Source organism: Mustela putorius, unplaced genomic scaffold, assembly GCF_011764305.1.
Source record: "Mustela putorius furo isolate JIRA1106 unplaced genomic scaffold, ASM1176430v1.1 tig00003983_pilon_pilon_pilon, whole genome shotgun sequence".
In the NCBI taxonomy this organism is placed as follows: Eukaryota; Metazoa; Chordata; class Mammalia; order Carnivora; family Mustelidae; genus Mustela; species Mustela putorius.
The window spans coordinates 1,827,255-1,846,528 of NW_025422123.1; the positions used below are offsets into that span (position 1 = coordinate 1,827,255).

At 39.3% G+C, this 19,274-nt stretch overlaps 1 protein-coding gene across 1 annotated transcript in view; it reads right to left on the minus strand.

The window, feature by feature from the left end:
* SLC35F1 (solute carrier family 35 member F1) overlaps positions 1 to 19,274 on the minus strand; it is a 387,854-nt gene that overhangs the window by 71,925 nt on the left and 296,655 nt on the right. The window contains exon 3 of the mRNA XM_045071150.1: positions 60 to 187. Coding sequence (XP_044927085.1) covers positions 60 to 187 — 128 coding nt within the window. The remainder of the gene's footprint in view (positions 1 to 59; positions 188 to 19,274) is intronic.

Consider the following 19,274-nt stretch of genomic DNA (forward strand, 5'->3'; position numbering starts at 1 on the left):
GAAAGCAAACTACATCTGGAAACTGAGGAAGGTGAGAAATACATAAGATCCGCCAGTACCTGAATACTGGTCAGAGTCGTGTACTGGTAAGCCTTGACCACCAGATAATTTGCTTCCAGGTCGATGAGTCCCAGGATCATATATTTCCACCATCTTCGTCGTAAAATTGCCAGGAGGTTTTCTTCTCCTGTGTCATGAAGGTGAGAAGAAATGGGTTAGGTTCTGAAATAGAAACTGTATATTTAGAAGGATTCTAAATTACCGTTGTACTCTATATTTTTCTTGTTCCTTAACAAATATTCAATTAAACAAATGAATTGTGTCAAAGATTGACATGTTTTTACTTAGCTAATAGTCTTCATTGTAGACCTTGTCTTTTCAAATTGGTTTTTATACCAGAATAAGACTAGGTAGGTTTTTAGTTCACCATGAAAGCCATTTTTCTCATGAACATCTGATGAAAAAAAAAAGTCACATAATGTAAAAATAAAAGGAAAGGCATACTAGAAAGGCTGCATAAACACATACAAAGTCCAAATCATTCTAAACTTCAGTATTGTGGTAAAATAGAAAGAAACAAAATGAGGGTAGGCCAATGGACAAAGGCCTATGCTTGACAGCACATCTGCAGTTAGACTCCCAGATGCCATCCTGAGTGCTTGCCCAGCTTTGAACATTACATGCTTTGAACATTATATTCTGGTGGGGTGTGGGTGATGGGAAAGAATTAAAGTAGAGGGTCACTCTCGGATGGACAAGAGCCATAGGATCATGGTCTGAATATTGCTCCCAACCATAATCTTCACCATCTTGCCTCTTAAGTTTATAACATCAGAACAGATTTTGAATCCCTTAGCTTTTCATCCATATTTTTACATCTTTCAAGCCTGAAAGAAATCTTATTTCTCAAGGGGAAATCATGATTGTTAATAACAGCTCTCTAGAGTCAAGCTGTGAGGTCTTCATAGAAGTATGGGATCTGCAGAAACTGAGTGAATAGTGACTGTGTTCATTATGATTGCCGCACAACAAATTATCCTAAAACACTGCTGCCTAAAACAATAAGCAACCATTACCTCCTTGTTTTGTGGGTCAAGAGTCTGAACACAGCTTAACCGAGTGTCTCTGATTCAAGCTGTCTCAATAAGCTGCAGTCAAGTTATCACCCATGGATGTAGTCACATCTGAAGGTCTGACTGGGGAGGGATCTCCTTCTAAACTCACTCAGCATGGCTATTAGCAGGCCTCAGTCCTTACCTCAAGGGCCTACCTGAAGACATGGCAGTGTGATTTCACCCAGGATGAGCACTGGGGGCAATGGAGACAAAGTGCAGGGGAGAGGGAAAGTACAAGTTTTTTTTAATAACATCATCAGAAATGGGATTTCTCCCCTATTCTCTTCTTTAAAGGAGGGTCAACAAGTTTAACCTACACTCAAGGAAGAGAATTTTGTAAGGGTGTGACTATCAGGAGGCAGAGATCATTGGAGGTTATCTTAGAGGTTGGCTTCCCCAGTGACACACACATCTAGTATTTTAGCTATACTTAAGCTGGTTCTCAAGAACCTCAACAGACTCCACATCCTCGCCTGTCTCTGAGCCACTCTCGGGACTTTGAACTCCTAATTTCTACCACTGGTCTTATTCAACTCACCTTATGATATGAGGTGAAGACCTTTTCAACCTGACATAAATTTGTAAAACAAATCTTTCCAGCTACATAGAGAATGTTGGAGTCTGAGCTGTGCCTAGTTGGCAACAGAGAGAGGTCTCTGGACCTTTGGTAGCTAACCCAGTTTTCAAGCCTCATTTTGGGAGCCACACTTCTCACAGCATTTGTTTCAAGTACACTAAAAATCTTTCTGACTTGGTGAATTGTTAATTCCTGTTCATCCTTCAAAATTTAGCTATTCTCTGCCATTCTGTCTGCTGTCACTGCCCCCTTGGCAATGTGTACCCAGTAGATCCTTTCACGTGATTGTGACTACTTAGAAATTTTCTCTTCACAAAACTGAGAGTTTGGGGATGATAAGACATCAATGTCCCAGTCATATATGTATCCATTGCCCTAAGCATACTGACATATAATAAGGATTAGCGAAGTGTTTTGGAATGGACAAATAATTGAACTGAAAAAAAGTGTGACGTGCTATTTCTCTGAGTACCTCAAGAGTCAGCTCTAGTATATGAGTCACATTTCTTGTGTTTTGCACTGAGACTCATAGCCAGTGGATGTGATCCCCAAGGTCATTTCTTTATAGCAGCTCATTTTGACAGCACCCTTGCACAGCATTTCTGCCTTCTTTATCTGCCTACACATTTGATCAATCAACACACTTCTCAAGATTTACTTTGTAAATTAGTGATTTGCCACCTGACTGAATTATTCCCATCTTCTTGAGAGGTTTTTAAAAATCTCAATGCTTGGGACCAGACACTCAAAATTCTAGTGTAGTTGGCTTTGGGTGGACCTGGGCATTGCACTGAGGATCAAACTTAGGACTTTGAAATGGTTGATGTCCAGTGGTTATCCTCAGGATGGCCTGCGCTAGGAATTTCAGATATAACCACAAAGTAGTGAATGCTCTTCATACCAAAGAAACACCTGAATATCTGGCCTGAAGTATGCTTTTCCTTGTCTTGTCTCTGGGCTTTTCCTTGTGCTGATTCCTCTGCTTGGACTGTTTTTCTTCCAGTCTCCAAATGAAAGATGAGCATAGACACTAACACCAGGGAGCCTTCCTTGATCTTCGTAGGGCTGGATTTCCCTGTAATATGCTTCTTTAACACCCTTTGCTTACCCACATACAATACTAATTTCAATATATTATAAATGACCTGTTTTCTTGACCCTATTACTCATTAGATTATTAACAATTTGAAGACAGTAGCATTACCTTGGTCATCACTTTATCTCTAGGATCCAAAAATACATAGTAAGCGGTCAATAACTAATACAAAATGTATGAATAAATTTCATGTTTAATAATCTCAGCAATGCTAAGTAGATAGAAATTGAGGTATCCACTTTATAGTAGATATATAGTAGATATATATTTATACATAGATTTATAGTAGATATATATTTATACATTTATACATATATATATTTATACATATATTTATAGTAGATATATGTTTATACATTCATGTTCCGGACAATGAAAATTGTTTTCCAGTTAGAATGTAGACAATATCTGACACAATTAATTTGGTGACCATTTTACACATGACATACTATACATAGGTCATAAAAAGGTCGATGGCGTATTTAACTGCAAAGCTGCAATTCTATAGTTACAGGTCATTGTCCCAGTTAATTTACACAATGAACAGACAGTTGCCAAACTCAGAGCATACCAGCCACATCTCAATGATGTAAGACTGAAAATCTGGGTCATGGTGCTGTTTGTTCTACCAATCAATAACATATTCAAAGTGTAATTCATTACATAGATTCAAAGGAATGATTAATTGACTTGCTGTTCTGCTGCAAAAGTCTGCAAAGCAAAACACCTAAATAAATGTTCCATATTGTTCCATATTGTTTGATTTGAGGCACCAGAAAACATACAACATTCTTGCACAGCAAAATTATCCAGGAAGGCAAGAGAGCACTTTTGTATTTTTGGCTGAGCAAAAAATCCAGCCCTACGAACGACTGCTTAGGGATTTATCTACATGACTCTTATTAACACTGATGTACAACAGGACATTAAAATTCTTTCTAAAATAATGAAAATGAGTTCTTTACAGCCTTTGTACCAAAACACTCCCTAAATCTTTTAAAATAGGGCCATCCATAAGAAACACCAGCACAACTGGTGGTATGTTAATGCTTTGAAATTCTTTTTTTTTTTTTAATTAACTGAAGGATTAATAAAATCCATGGGTGGAAACTTTAGAATTACAGTTTGCCATTTGCATGCATTCTGTTAATTATTATTTTTATTATCAATATGTTTAAATATAAATAAAATTATTAGAGAATATTATAATAAGGTAACCTGTAATCTGATTTAATAGATGTTAACATTTTGCCATATTTGCTTCATAAATATTGGGTTTTCTTCTGAGGAAGAAAATGTTTAAGATAAAACTGAAGCTCCCCTTCTGCTCTTGCCAGATTCTATTCCTTTCCCTCCTTCCACACATCACTGTCTTGATATTGTTGTGGATCCTTCATGTTTGTGTTTTTGTTATACATTTCCTAGTTACGTTTGTATCCAAAACGGTATGTTTTTAAACTTTAAATGAAAGTTTACTGTATATACTGTAGATGTCATTCTTCTAGGTTCTTCTTCTTCTTTTTTTTAATGTTTAACATTGTTTTAGAAATGTATCCCTATTGTTTTGTGTAGCGCTAACTCATTTATTTTAAACACTGCATATTCTCATACTCTCTGAATATGCCACAATTTATCCAGTCTCCCACTAAGAGACATCTAAGCTGTTTCCAATCTTTCTCTATTAGGAACAGTGTGGCCAGGAAAGTTACCCTGATTTCAAGTAACAGCATTCTAGAAACAATAACTACTTCACTAATTAAGAACAGGGAAGGGAATTACTGACAATCTTTATCACATCAGTCATATTGAATTTTACTAAGCACCAACAGCACGACCAATTAAAAGTGGTTTAGAACTTCAGTAACAAAAAACTTCTCTGATACTTACTCTGTATCAGGCAATATCTACACGCATTACAAATATTGACTTTCCTAATCCTAATCGTAACACCATACAATAGACATTGCTATTAACCCCATTTGCAGATGAGAAGACCAAGGCCCAGAGGAGTTAAGTAACTTGCCTGAAAGGTCACACAGATAAGCCAGGATCTGGACTTATGACAGTCAGGCCCTAGGCTTCATACTCATTAGTCCTGTACAGTTTTGCCTCCCTGATTTGTACTGTGGCATTGTCCTCAGGAGTCACACACTTCTCATTTCTCTTTCATGACCTACCTGTCCCTACTCACCCCTCAGTGCCCCTCAGCTAACTCCTGGGGGTACCCATCACACCGAAGCCGATGTGCATGGAGCCCCCCCCATTGCCAGCACCCAGCAATGCAGCTCCTGTAGCAGCTTAGGGATGATGACCACCAGCAAATCAGTATCAAGGATTCGGTGTCTCCCTGCCTGATCTAAGCCATGACGAAATTCCCCTTATGAAATGTAAAATAAGTTTTAAAGTCATTTCTATTGCTTAAAAAACTCTAATTACAAGAATTACTGTTTTATGCTGTACTACTTGCTAAAGCTTCAGGCATAGTAGCTGTGGTCACACATGGGGTGGGGCAAGGGGATGGTGAATACGTGCTAAAGGAAAGAGGAGAGAACTTTTGAACAAAAACATGGCACACATTCATGGCGGTGTCTGGAAAACAGAGACCTTTGATTCATAGTGTTCTTGTTCACCCCCAGTGGTAGTCTGGGTCAAGAATAACAGTACTGCAAGAAAGCACCAGAGGTAGATCGGCTCAGGCAACAAGAAGCTGCATTATTCTTGGGACACTTTCATTAAGGGTTCTCATGGGTGGTGTGATCCTTCATGGTGTTCTTATGCAAGAACAGAACCCAGCATGCTTTGCACAGAGAGCCTGCAGGCAAGAGCAAAGCCTCTCCACAGGGGTTGAGACCCTTACTCGAATGGACCCCTCTTTATCTCACAAATGGAGCCATAACACCATCTTTCTTTCCCAGAACTCTAAATGGAAGTGTTTAAGTATCAACCAGTGAATCTGGGGTGGGGGCGGAAGACTTCTGATGGAGATCTTAATGATCCATCTTTAAAAGCTAAAATATAATATTAGAATGTAGAGCTTAAAACAATTCTCTTTGTGAGAAAAGTGAACAAAATAAATGCACTAATAAGGAAATGAAAATATAAATTGTTCACAAAAAGGACTGTAACCAGTTGTACTTTATAATATGAACCTGAGAGTAAAGATGAAATAAATACAAAAAAGATAGATAATGAAGATTCAACTTTGTTTCATATTCTTTCAGTCATTTTTACTATTAGAAACAGACAGTGAGATTGGGAAGAGCGTAAGAGACAATGTTTTGGCTTGGTAGCAAACAGACTTGGGTTTGAGCACTGACTGCCTTCTGCTGTGTGGTACTAAGTAACTTGGTTAATGGCCTTGAACCTCAATCCCTCTACTACAAAATAGGGATTATAACAACTATCTCATGGGGTATCATTGATTAAAGGTAGTATGAATAAAGTGTATAAGCTAATACCTAGCTAAGGTCTATGCACAAAATACCATGGCAATGGGTAGGGTTCTGAAAGCCTTGTGCCTTCTAGCCACCCATGACAGGCTAAATCACCATGTTAGAGGCAGTACACAGGAAGCTCAGGATAGTGAACCCTCATAATTATTCATTAAGACACTGGCCACACATGCCTGTCTGTCTCTTACTCTGGATCACATCCAAGCCAGTGTACGACATTTGTCCCAACTAGAGACAGGCTGAGGGCCTTGTCTTTGTCGCCTCTCCCCTGGACCAGACGCATGTCTTGACCCTTTGGATTATACCACTCGACAGGAGAGTGGAGGCTGTGCATGGATGCACCTGCTCTCCGTCAACCCATCCCAGTCCCCCTCAGCACTTCTCTTGTTTATGTCTCCTCAACGATGTCTTTCCTAGTAAGTTGGACAATGTAAAATCTTATTACTAAGGCAAGAAAGCTGAATAACACTTTAAAAATCTGCTCAGTCATCTGGCTGTTTTCCAGAAATGCCTAATAAAACTTTGGGAAAATATCCAAAAGCTAAAAGTGAACCCTAATCACATCAGGTTCTGGTAGCTCTTACTTTAAGCTGAATATGAGAGAAAAAAAGTATAGATGATGTAGAAGGGATTGCACACAGGATAGATTTCTTAATAATAAGTTTATTTTGCTTCTTTCACAGTTATATTTCTGGCATTGATAATTAAAACCCAACATTCGAGCTCTAATTATGAACACAATCTATCACCTCTTCTGAGATTAAAACATTTACACATTGTAATATGAAAATAGAGGCCTCAGAGTATGCTACCATTTTAACATTTTTAACAAATCACTTAAATCTTAGAAAACTTATCTTTCTTGTTTTTTTTAAGCTGTCATTAAAAAAAAAAGATTTTGTTGATTTATTTGAGAGAGTGTGCAGAGTGACAGAGAGAGAATGGGGGGAAGGGCAGAGGGAGAAGCAGACTCCCCATAGTTTAAGAGTGGGTACATAGTTTTTTTTCTTTTTAAGATTTTATTTATTTATTTGACAGACAGAGATCGCAAGTAGACAGAGAGGTAGGCAGAGAGAAAGGGGGAAGCAGGCTCCGTGCTGAGCAGAGAGCTCCAGGCAGGGCTTGATCCCAGGACCCTGAAATCATGACGCAGGCGCCCCCGCCAAAATTTAAAACATTCTTTAAAACATGTATACAAGGACACCTGCCTAGCTCAGTGGGTTGAGCCTCTGCCTTCTGCTCAGGTCATGCTCTCAGGGTCCTGGGATAGAGACTCGAGTTGGGCTCTCTGCTCAGCAAGGAGCCTGCCTCCCCCCGCCCCCGCCTGTCTCTCTGCCTGCTTGTGATCTCTCTCTCTCTGTCAAATAAATAAATGAAATCTTAAAAAAAAATAAAATAAAATAAAACATCTATACAGTTCAGCATATATTTTACATTCTTGGACAGAGCACTATAAACAATAAACCAGCTGGGGCACTGGGTGACTCAGTGGGTTGAGCCTCTGCCTTCAGCTCAGGTCGTGATCTCAGGGTCCTGAAATCGAGCCCTGCATCCACCTCTCTGCTTGGCTGGGAGCCTGCTTCCTCTTCTCTCTCTGCCTGCTGTTCTGCCTACTTGTGATCTCTCTCTGTCAAATAAATAAATAAAATCTTAAAAAAAAAAAGAATAAACCAGCTTGAATAACTAAACACTGTCACTATGAATAATTGAAAGAAGAATCTGAAAACCTTAAAAATGTTCTGCAGAGTCAAACACAATCCAACTCTTTTGTCCCATTTCTAATTGTAACACCTTTATTCATGTATATAATCTAACAACTAAAACGTAACCTGAGCATATCTTCCTCCCCTCAAACTCCTGTCCAGTTTATGCCTTTTGTTGAACAACCACTCCTTGGGGGCCATTTTCACTTTGTGTATCTTTTGCAGTTATCTACGCACACAGGTTCTTCCTCTGAAAAGTCTCACGAGTAGTTCCTTTCTTTTGACTTAGGTAGTGAGTCTATGAGGCCGGGGCTTTCCCTTGGGGCTGCTGGGCTATTCAGCTCCAGGAGGCCGATGTCTCAGAGAAGTTACGAAGAATGGTGCCCTTTGAAGTTGTGTCTGTGGCAGTCATGTCTGGTCTTTGGGACATAGGGAGGACACTGAAGCCATTCATCAGTGGGTTCTACACCACACTTTCCCGGGCACTGACTGTATGATTTGGTTTTGTAACTGTGTCTCTCTAAACATCAATTTCTCTCATCTACAAATTGGAGCTACTAGGTGGACCTGCCTTCTAGAAATATTTGTTAGGACTAAATGAAATATTTGTAAAATGCTTGACATGGTGACTGGCAAGTTGCTTATGTTATTATTATCTTGATATTTATCATAGCTGGTCTTTCCTTATGCCCTGCTTCCTACATAACGTAGTTGTATAGTAAAGAATTTTACCTTGTCTCAAAAGAGGTCTGGTATTTGTCCTAGGCTAACAATATCATTTAGGGGAGGGGCTGGCCATGCCAGAAAGACCAGCAATGTGAGTTAGAGTGAGGGAATTTGGGTCACTGCCAGAGGCCAGAGATTGAGTTCAGCCATATGTGCAATGAATCATGCTTACATAATGGAGCGCCCATAAAAACCCGGAACACAGAGGGTCTACTGAATTTCCCTGGTTGGCAATATTTTATCCATATTCTCACACATTGGTGCTGGGAAAGTAATTCTAACTCCACCAGGAGAAGACAATGGAAGCTCTTCACTTGATACTTCACCTGGATTTTGCTCTCTGTGCTTCTACCCTTGGTTGATTTTTAACCTGTATCCCTTCCTTATAGTAACTGTAACCATGACTATAATAGTTCCAGTGAGTTCTGTGAGTCTGAGCAAATTACTGAAGCTGCATATGGTTTTGGGGATACTTCCCACCTATGAACTTGCAATTGGTGTCAGCAGAGGGGGTAGTCCTGGATGGACCCTAAACTTTCTCACTTGGTTTACTCTCACAGTTGGTGTGAGGTAACAGTAGTGTTGGGGCTATGTCCCAAAGTCTTTGAAGGATATTTTCCTCAAACACAACTAAACTGAAATGCCCTCCCTTGCTCAGGAACTTGAGTCGACGTTAGGTGCATCTCAGAATAACCAGACCCCAGAATCCTCCAGGTCTGAATTCAAATTAAAATAAACCAACAACTAGCGTCCTTTCCAGATGATGTTAAGCAATGTATATAATTATGTGTTATCATAAAAAAGAGTGTAAAAACTGTGCTTTATACCTAAATTTTCTGTCCTTCTAAAGAGATCACTTACAGTGGGAAATACACTCACTAGTTTAAAATGGTTAATGATAGGTTGGCTGTGTGGAGGGGCAAATCCTTCGATTTAAAATTATTCAAAGCAATCATAATAAAACTTTGTGCTAGTACAAATTTCTCTATTTTCCTGGATGGGCCCTCTGGGAGGAAAATTATTTGTCCTTTTTAATGACAAGACTATTTTCCTTTTCTTCAACCCATTTTGTGAAAAGTGACCCTACTTGCCTTTTGGAGGTTTCCTGTAATTGGCTCTGATGCCTCCTGACATTAGCAGATGAATCTGTCAGTTTTATGAATTTTATTTTGAACGAAGAACTGTGTAGCAGCTAATGACACATGATGTAAGGGGAAGAGGCCAAAGTGGGCTTGCCTCTGGACTCCTGCTACTTGCTCAGCATATTCAAAAGACAGCATGACAGAAGGTGCCAGCCTGAACTCTTGAGGGCTGACCTTGAGCTCTGACATGAGAACATCTGTCATGGTGGACATATAGGTTAGAACCGGCATGGGAAATTAGCAAGAGAAGTGTCAATAGGCCAGAAACCCTAGTAAAGCAGAAAGCTGGTCAGCCCCCTCTCTCCTGTTCACCCTCCCGCCTCCCAGCCCAAAAGACAAGCATACATCTACCAAGGCCACTGCTGTTACCTGACATCTATTTTTTCATTGAACACCAGTGGTCAGGCACTGACACCACATACTCATTCTCTCATTTACTTGCTGGCCTGTACTCTAGGTTAAAAGTATGGAGTCAACAAGACCTGTGTGAAGGTACTGACTCTGCCACTTGACTGGCTGTGTCACCTTGGGAAAGTTTATTCGTTTGTAAAATGAGTCAAACACTACTCATTTGAAAATATGCTGTATGAATTAAGTGAGAAAATATACATAAAGTGACTAGCTTCCGAGAAATATTTAGTGAATGATAGCTTTGTTACTAATAGCCCTAAGAAGAAAGTATTTTTCAGAGCATTAAATTGGATTCAGAAATTAAGTAATTTGTCTGAAGTTGGTCCTGACTGTTTATTGTAAAGTATCCACTATTTGAAGAATGATGTTTTTTGTTTCAATGGCACACTTAATAAAACAAATCAGAAGTATTTTTATTTATATGATCTTTCTGAAATTAGTTACAGTAGAGACAAGGCAGTATTTTCTGAGCAATGCAATAATAGTATTAATACTTATGGAAATATCTATCTTCCCACATGAAAATATTAGAGAATATATTTTGGGGACTAAAAATCTTCCACTATACTGTGGGTGCCTGGGTGGCTCAGTGGGTTAAGCCTCTTGGGCTTAACCTCTTAAGGCTTAACTTAAGCCTCTTGGGCTCAGGTCATGCTCTCAAGGTCCTGGGATCGAGCCCCACATCAGACTTTCTGCTCAGCAGGGAGCCTGATTCCCTCTTTCTCTCTGCCTGCCTCTCTGCCTCTTTGTGATCTCTCTCTGTTAAATAAATAAATAAAATCTTAAAAAAAAAAAAATCTTCCACTATACTAATCAGGGGCAGTGAGCAATATGGTGCCCAGATAACTATCTAAAATTATCATTTTCCACAAAAAGAAATAATGGTTTTTGGAGGAGTGGTTAATTACAGATTTGGATCAGAAAATGTAAGACAAGTCAAGCCTGGAACACCTTGTTACACAGAAGAGCAAGAAAGCAATCAAACACTATTAGGGTTGTGTCAAAAGGACACAGAGCCCAATTCGAAGGGTCTTTTGTATGACGATAAAAACTGAAATGGATTGAAACGCATCAGATTTGTTTAAATCCATAAGCGCATAATCAATCTGAAAGCAACAGCAAAGACAATTACAGCCTAACAAATAAAAAAACACAACCCTAACTGGTCACTGGTCTTCATATCAGAGGATATTAGCAAGCCAATTCATTTTGAAAATTGGTAAATAAAGGGGGGAAAATCAATGTTTGGTCCCCCGGGATTCTTACATGAATTACACCACTAAGTCACTAAATAGTAGATGAGGGGAGATGGGTCTTTATGGTAATATACTAACACATGAAAAAGAAATGAGAAAATTAGAATATCATAATTTTGTACCCTATGATGGAATTAATGGATGTTGGCCTTGAAGGTCAAGCTACTAACATATCAAAAGAAGAGACAATCAAGCAGTATGTTTTATGTTTCCTGATGGAAAAACAAAACACTACTTACTAAAAAAAAAAAAAAAAGAACATAAATCTGATCAAGTCTCTGGACTGAGCTTATTAATTTAGAGAATTTAGAGGTCAAAGACGCATGTTAAAACACACTAGAGAGTCAATCAACAAAATCAGATTGTGAGATCGGCTGCAGTCTCGCTACTCAGTTTGATCGGTGGGACGGTGGCAGCCACATCAGTGAGTAGAAATGGGCGCTCTTAGGCAAACCTCAGACCCTACTGACTGAGAATCTGCATTTGATCAACAGCCAGGGAATTTGTATGCATTACAGCTCGAGAAGAGGTAATTGCGTAGGACACATAGCTGTTACAAATAAACTGTAGTAAAAATAAGAGAAGGGAATCTATAGGCTAAAATAACCTAAGAAAAATATCAACCACTTTGCATCCTGACTCAGACAAACTATAAAAGTACATACACCTATAAGAACATTGGAAATCTGAATGCTGACAGGATATTTAGCATTATTGTTTATTTTAAATGTGAGCAAGGTATCGTGGTTATTTTCAAGCCCTTATCTTTGGGAAAAACATCCTGAAATACTTACAGATAAACCGATATAATGTCTTAGATTTGATTTAAAATCCTACAAGAAGGCGAAAGCGGTGAGGATAAGGATAAAATAAGACTGACCATGATTTGAAATTTATTGAGGTGGCTATACTAGCACAGACGTGTTCATTCCATGGCTCTGTCAGCTTTGCTGTATGTCTGAAAGTTTTCAGAGTAAGAAAGTTACAAAAAGAAGAGGTTCGAAGGTGAACAGGAAGTTTAGCTCATGGAGGAGCCTTGGATGGATAGGAACAGCACCTCTGTGTCTGTAGACTTCTTTAAGTATTTTACTGGTGCAGTCACAATTCCTCCATACAGTGTCCTTGACTTGTAGGCGATATTATCTTCTTTAGCAGCCAGAGAAGGCAGAAGTTTGAATTCTGTTACTTCCATGTCCTCATTTCAGTCTGGATGGAGGTCGGGAGGAATACTTGGCAACTCTTCCGGCAAGGGTTTTGGCAAGTTCTTAATAACTAAGGACTGCTCTTGCTCATTTCTCTGTACTGGGTTTTTGGATGGGCCTTGACCTTGCGCTTATGGCCAAGATATTGCCTGCCTTTGTTGCTTCACTTACAGATAAAGCCTGTCTATGTCTGAACTCCAAAAACCCTCATAGGGAATCTTTTGTTGGTGCAGTGTAGCATCGATACCAACCCCTGGAGCTTCGTAAAGCTGCTGGTGGAGAAATCACTCCTCTCAAGGGTTGGTAATACTGCGTTCAGTGAAGTAGATAGCATTCATGGACACCTGGGTGGCTCCGTCGGTTGAGCTTGACTTTGGCTCGGGTCCTGGTCTCAGGGTCCTAGGATCCAGCCCCACTGGGGTCCTGGATCAGCAGGGAGTCTGCTTGTCTCTTTCCCTCTGTCCCTCTCCCTGGTTGAGTTCTCTCTCTCTCAAATAAATAAATAAAATCTTTAAAAAAAAAAAAAAAAGTAGATACCGTTAAGGTAGTGCTGGCTGGGGGCAGTAAAATCTAACTCAACGATAAGAGATGGTATGATTTGAACTGTGACTGCCAAAAACCAGGAGAGGAAGAGACGGTAAATAAGAAGCTAATGTCCAACCCAAGTGAAGCCTCCTGTGTTGTATGGCAAATCCGTTCTGAGCCACAGATATCACTGTTACTGCAGGCTATGGTGTAGGAAGGTTCCAGAGTATGTTACCAGCCCTAACCCCATACAGTGGCCTAGAATAAGTCATTAAGAAATGCTAAAATATTTGAGAAGCAGGAAAACAAAACAGCCAGCGATTCCCTTGTTTATAGGGCTGCAGAGATGTTTCTTTCTTAATTAAATCAGATTTTTGCCATTTTTCCCCCAGCTTTCTCTCATTGGTTCTTACACTTGAGTGTCCATTAGCATCATGGGGGAGCTTTCCAACTGCCAATTTCAGGGTTCCACCTCAGACATTCTCACTTAGCAGGTCTGCGCTGGGGCTCAGGGATCCGTATTTTAAAAAGTGTTCCAGAGGCTACTATGCTGCTTGTTGCTGATTCCATTACATTTTGGGAACCTTGATTTAAACTAATAAATAAATTGGACTATTCCTCCCTGAGGCATTTGTGACTGACTCATTACTTCCTATCACTACAAAGAAAGAAAGAACCAATTAGTCTAGCTGGTGACTAGAACGGGGTTGTCCTTAGCACAGGAATAAATCTGGTATCTGTTCTAAGCCTGTCAGAGACAGGTGAGTGGCAGCACTATTAATGGACAAATACTATTATAAGCCTTGCCCCAAATTCTACCTTCTCAAAGAAACTTCCCCATTTTGAGCCACATTGACTTTTCCTCTGAATTCTTATGGTCCTTATACATTGTTCTATTGTTTGGGTAACTTAATCAACCTATCTCAGATTTTTTAAATGTTATGTGTGTGTGTTTCCTCTGTTCTGAAATAGTAGTAAACTTAGGGAAAGCAAAGCCTCTGTTTTATAGTTCTTTTTTTTTTTTTTAAGATTTATTTATTTATTTGAGAGAGAGAAAGAGAGAGCACAGGAGAGATGGACAGAGGGAGAGGGAGAATCTCAAGCAGACTCTCCACTGAGTGTGGAGCCCTGATTCGGGGTTTAATACCATGACCCTGAGATCATGATCTGACATAGGGTTTGATCCCACGACCCTGAGATCATGACCTGAGTGGAAACAAAGAGTCGGAAGCTTAACCAACTGTGCCGCCCAAGCACCCCTGTAGTCCTTTTCTGTTATACTCTTACGAACATATGTCATTGTCTGCTTCACAAATATTTATTGACCTTCTAACACAAACAAATCCTCAAACAGATATAAAATAGAACCAAAGACCTCTGTTTTTATCATCTTCTACTACATTTACACATTGACTTGGGGAGTCACTTAGGGAGATTTTAATCTTCCTAAATTTTATTCATTCATTTATTATGTATCAACTATAGTGCTAGTGATTCAACTCACGGGCACTGCCAATGTTAACAAAACCTAATGACCCAAGATAAAATTCATAAAAATGTACACCTCCAAGAAAAAGGTCAATTTTACAACATAGTAGTTTGTTTTTTTAAACACAACAAATACGAGCCCTAATGACCCATACTAATTCCCTTCCTGGAAAAAATGGTTATGTATTCTTGGATATGTATCCATTGATAGAATACAAACATCTGAGAAAAGAAGGGTGAGTATCTCTGAAGCGTATCTCTCTCTGAGACACAGCAGATGGCTTGTACTGTTGAGTACACATTCTTATGACCTGAGATTAATTACTAAAGGGAAATGATCTCTTAGGAGCCAAAACGGAGTCAAGGACTGCATAGTAACTATTAATATGATATGCCAATTGTCTGTAGATTTCTTAGGACATAGAGAAAAAGTAGGAGCTTTAAAGGTGAATTAAAAAAAAAAAAACTCTTTAGAGTTCTGATCAGTAGTCAAGACAGGAGGTAAGAGAGAGACATAGGTTAAGATTAGGATTTCTAATGTAAACCTAGAAGACAGTTCAAGCTCTTCTCCAAAGCAGTTCCATCAACCTTTTTGCCCTCTTCACTTCTTACAGCTTAGATCTAAACCAAATACCAAACTTGAAGTACCCACCTCCACACCAACTAAATCCAGTCTATTTTTAGATCTGACTTCAAATGAAACAAAGTGATCTTTTGTGAAGGTTATGGCCAAAGTCTGAAGGGTGCCTGAAGGTCATGGATAGTCACCTAGCTGAGCAATGAGGCTGCTAACCGCTTAATAGGAAGCTGGGATGTGAAGAGGCATAGTGCCAAAGGATTTTTAGATACTCCTTTCCCCTGGTCTTCTGGGGGCACCATGCCAGTAAGCACACTTCCTCCATTCTCCTTGCTTTTTCTGTGTTCCTAAGAGATCTCTGTAACTCTCATTTCTTCCTCAGTAACAGAAACTTAGACTCAACAACAGTCTGATAAACTGAATAAAAATCCCAGGACTTGTATTCTCCTTAGAATTAAGAGGGGGCCATCTGTCCAGTTTGTGGACCTGCTGTCTTTACTACACCATCTGTCCTACAAGCTCCAACCAAGGCAAGAGAAACTGGACTTCCCTCTTGACATCTCATCATTGCTCCTCGCATGTGGCTGGCCTTATCAAGTGAACATATAAACAAATAGTGCTTCAAGAAAACAACATAAACATTTCCAGGAGAGGAAATTGCTAAACTGACCCTGTGGTATGACCCCAGAGTTTAAATTAAGACTCCTAGTGATGCTATTGTACTTTTGAACCTGAGCCTGGAGAGAAATAAGCAAAAGGGTGCAATTCCAACAAGGAATAATCCAAGTGTTGAGTTAGAATGAAATGATGTATTTTTTTCATGAATATTATTTTGGGTGCATATGGCAAAATATACATAACATTTACCATTTTAACCATTTTTAAGCCTAGTTCAGTAAAACTAAGTGCATTCACATTCTTGTGCAAACGTCATCACTATGTATCTCCAGAATTTTTTCATCATCCCATTCCGGAACCCACTAAACAAGAACTCTCCCGTTCTCTCTTCTCCAGCCACTGGTAACCATTGTTCTACTTCCTGTCTCTATAAATGTAACTGTTCTGGGCTCTTCATATAAGTAGAATCATATATTTGTTCTTTTGTGTCTGCTTATTTCACCTAGCATAATGTTTTCTGGGTTCATCTATGTTATAGCAAGTATAAGAATTTCATTCCTCTCGAAGGCTGAGTAATATTCCACTGTGTATATACCATATTTTGTTTTATCCATTGTTGACGGACACCTGCGTTGCTTCCACTTTTTGGCTATTGTGAATAATGGTGCTATGAACACTGGTGTACAAGTATCTGTTCAGGTTCCTACTTTCAATTATTTCGGGTCTCTACACAGAAGTGGGATGGAGGTCATGACATTTTATAATTCTGAGAGTCACAGGTGAGGTTATGTAATGCATAAAGTTGCCATAGGGAAATTTTTCCCCCTTATTTTGGTCCTCCTTGGTAGTCATCCATATTGGCTATTCCAAATCACTGGATCTTCAGGCCAGTTAGATGATCACTCAATTTGAATCACTTTGGAATCTAACCCAATTTAAAGCCACTCTGGGAGAATGGGGGTAAGTATGGGACTGGGACTCATACATTGTTAAGTTCATATTCTATGGGGAACCTGGCTAGCTGCTAGCTTTAGACTGTAAAGAAGTTGTACTATATATATATATATATATGAACACAAATATTATATTATATAAGTTCTACTATATATATTTTATTCCATGTAAAAATGTGGTACTTCTTAAAATCTTATGAACCTCTAAAATCATGACTATAATAAAGTGCTACTCTATATTCAGCATTTTGGGCTCTTCAAATAAAGACAATAAGATAATAACTCCTATGCAATAAATATATTATTGATAGTTGATGACTAACCTTCATCAATTCTGATATTTATTATAAATAAAGTTCCATAGAGGTCTCTGACACAATTAGTGTCAGCCATTTCTTGGTCGCTTTTGCTTTTCTGCCTTAAATTAAACTTTTAAAAATCCTCTGTTCACCTCTTTCCAACAGTTTTTTTGGGAGGTACTAATCTTCTTTATCTTCCATTCAAATTTTTAGTAGTAGGAAAGATAAAACATGAATTCTAAAAACTGTGAGGCTCTAGAGTAAAACCACACACACCAAATATCCAGTCTTATAGGATTCCTGAAATGAACAGTGTTCATACTTCTATGATAAAACTAAGTAGGAAATATACTTTCACATCTGCCATCATCTATCAAATAAATTTCACTTTTAAGTGACAGCCAAATTCCTTTGATAGTCATCAAATACAAGCTAGAAAGTTGGAAAAATCTCTACTAGGATAAACAGTTTACCTGGCTTAAAAATATTAACGATATCATACAAGAACAGCACATATTAGGCAAACAAATCAAGATGCCTCACCTGTCAGTCCATCATATCTTCATTTCTGCCATTTCCCATTACGGGAGGGCTTGTCAGCCTGATTCCTATGTGACAAGATTGCACACTAAAATACTCATGAGCTCCTCTACCTTTCTGGTCCACCATTGTCTCGGTGTCTCTGTTGCCTAGCAACAAGACCATCTTACCTGTGCTGGCAAATAACCTTTAATATATATTAGTTGAAAGCACTTCTTGGTCTTTCTTTTATTTTTGAAAACTTTCAAAAATACCCTTTTCTCACATGCATTTTAAATTACTTTTGTGTGTGTGTGTGATATAAGACCGCAAGGGAAAATTCATTGTGCAGTTTTCAGATCTCTTTTGTTTCATCTACCTCAAAACCTTGCAGTCTGGCCAAATATAAAAATCCCCAAGGAAGAGAACATGTCTGAATGCCAACGCACACTGTGGCTGACAGCTTTTTTCCCCACTTTTGCAGTGACTCCCTCCTCAAATTCCACTTTGCTTGAGCCAAGACCAGCGAGCAGACCCTGGAGGGAAGCTAGGGTTCTCTGCTTCCTGACACCAGGGAGAATAGTATAACCAAGTGCCCTGGAGAAAGGTTCTTCAGACATACATCATTCACCAAAATAGTGACGCACTGCCTGCCAGTCACAGTTGATCACTTTTAAGAAAAGTGAGGGAGAAGAAGCAAAATCTAATGAGCAAAAGTCATACATTCATAAAAAGGACTATGTATGTCATTGGTTCTCTGTGTTGCCCTCTTTATCAATCTCTCTCTTTCAATCTCTCTTTTGCACACACGCACCTACACACACACACACACACACACATCCTATCTTTTCTCTCTTTGCAGTTACCAGGGTTTTTTGTGGCTGTTCAGGAAAGGGAGGCATGGAGAGGAGAGGACACTAAAGTATGTTGAGAGCCTTTGTAATAGAGAAGGAATCCAGCACGATGAGCGCTGAGCCATCCATTAACAGCAATGCTCTCATAAGCACCTTGCCTCCATCTCAACCACTGGAGTTAGGAAGCTGTACACATTGGATTAGACTCCTTTTGATGCTCTAGAGGATGCATGCACATATGTTACATTTAATGTTTAGTTCGGAAGGTTGGTCAACACACATTTACTGAGTTTCTAACTAAGGGGGAGGCCTTGCCAAGCAGTCTGACTTGTCAGTAGTCTCCAAATTCCTAGTCTCACCTACAGCCCATATGAATTCTCTCTTCTTTCACTGATGATTGTGTCCTTTCTAGTTCTCTCTGTGAAAAATACAGAGTGTGTTTGGATTTCTGCCCTTTTCTCCAAAACTGATACACCATTCCCTCTCTTGTCAGGGAAGAGGCGTGGTCATCCCTCACTTCCTTTCCCACTCTTGGCATCTGCGATTGCTTGCATCTTCCCTCCACTCATCGTCCTGGTTATAGCAGCCGAAAGCTCCAGTGGCAGCTACAATGGAGACACACCTAGGTGATGCTTCTCTGTTGGATTTCCATTCAAGTTTGATCGAATTTATCCACTTGGCCTGCAGAACTGGGCACGGTGCTACAATGAAGTACCTCAGCTCCATGTCTCTCAGTGTGCTTGACTTACAGAGCAGCACTC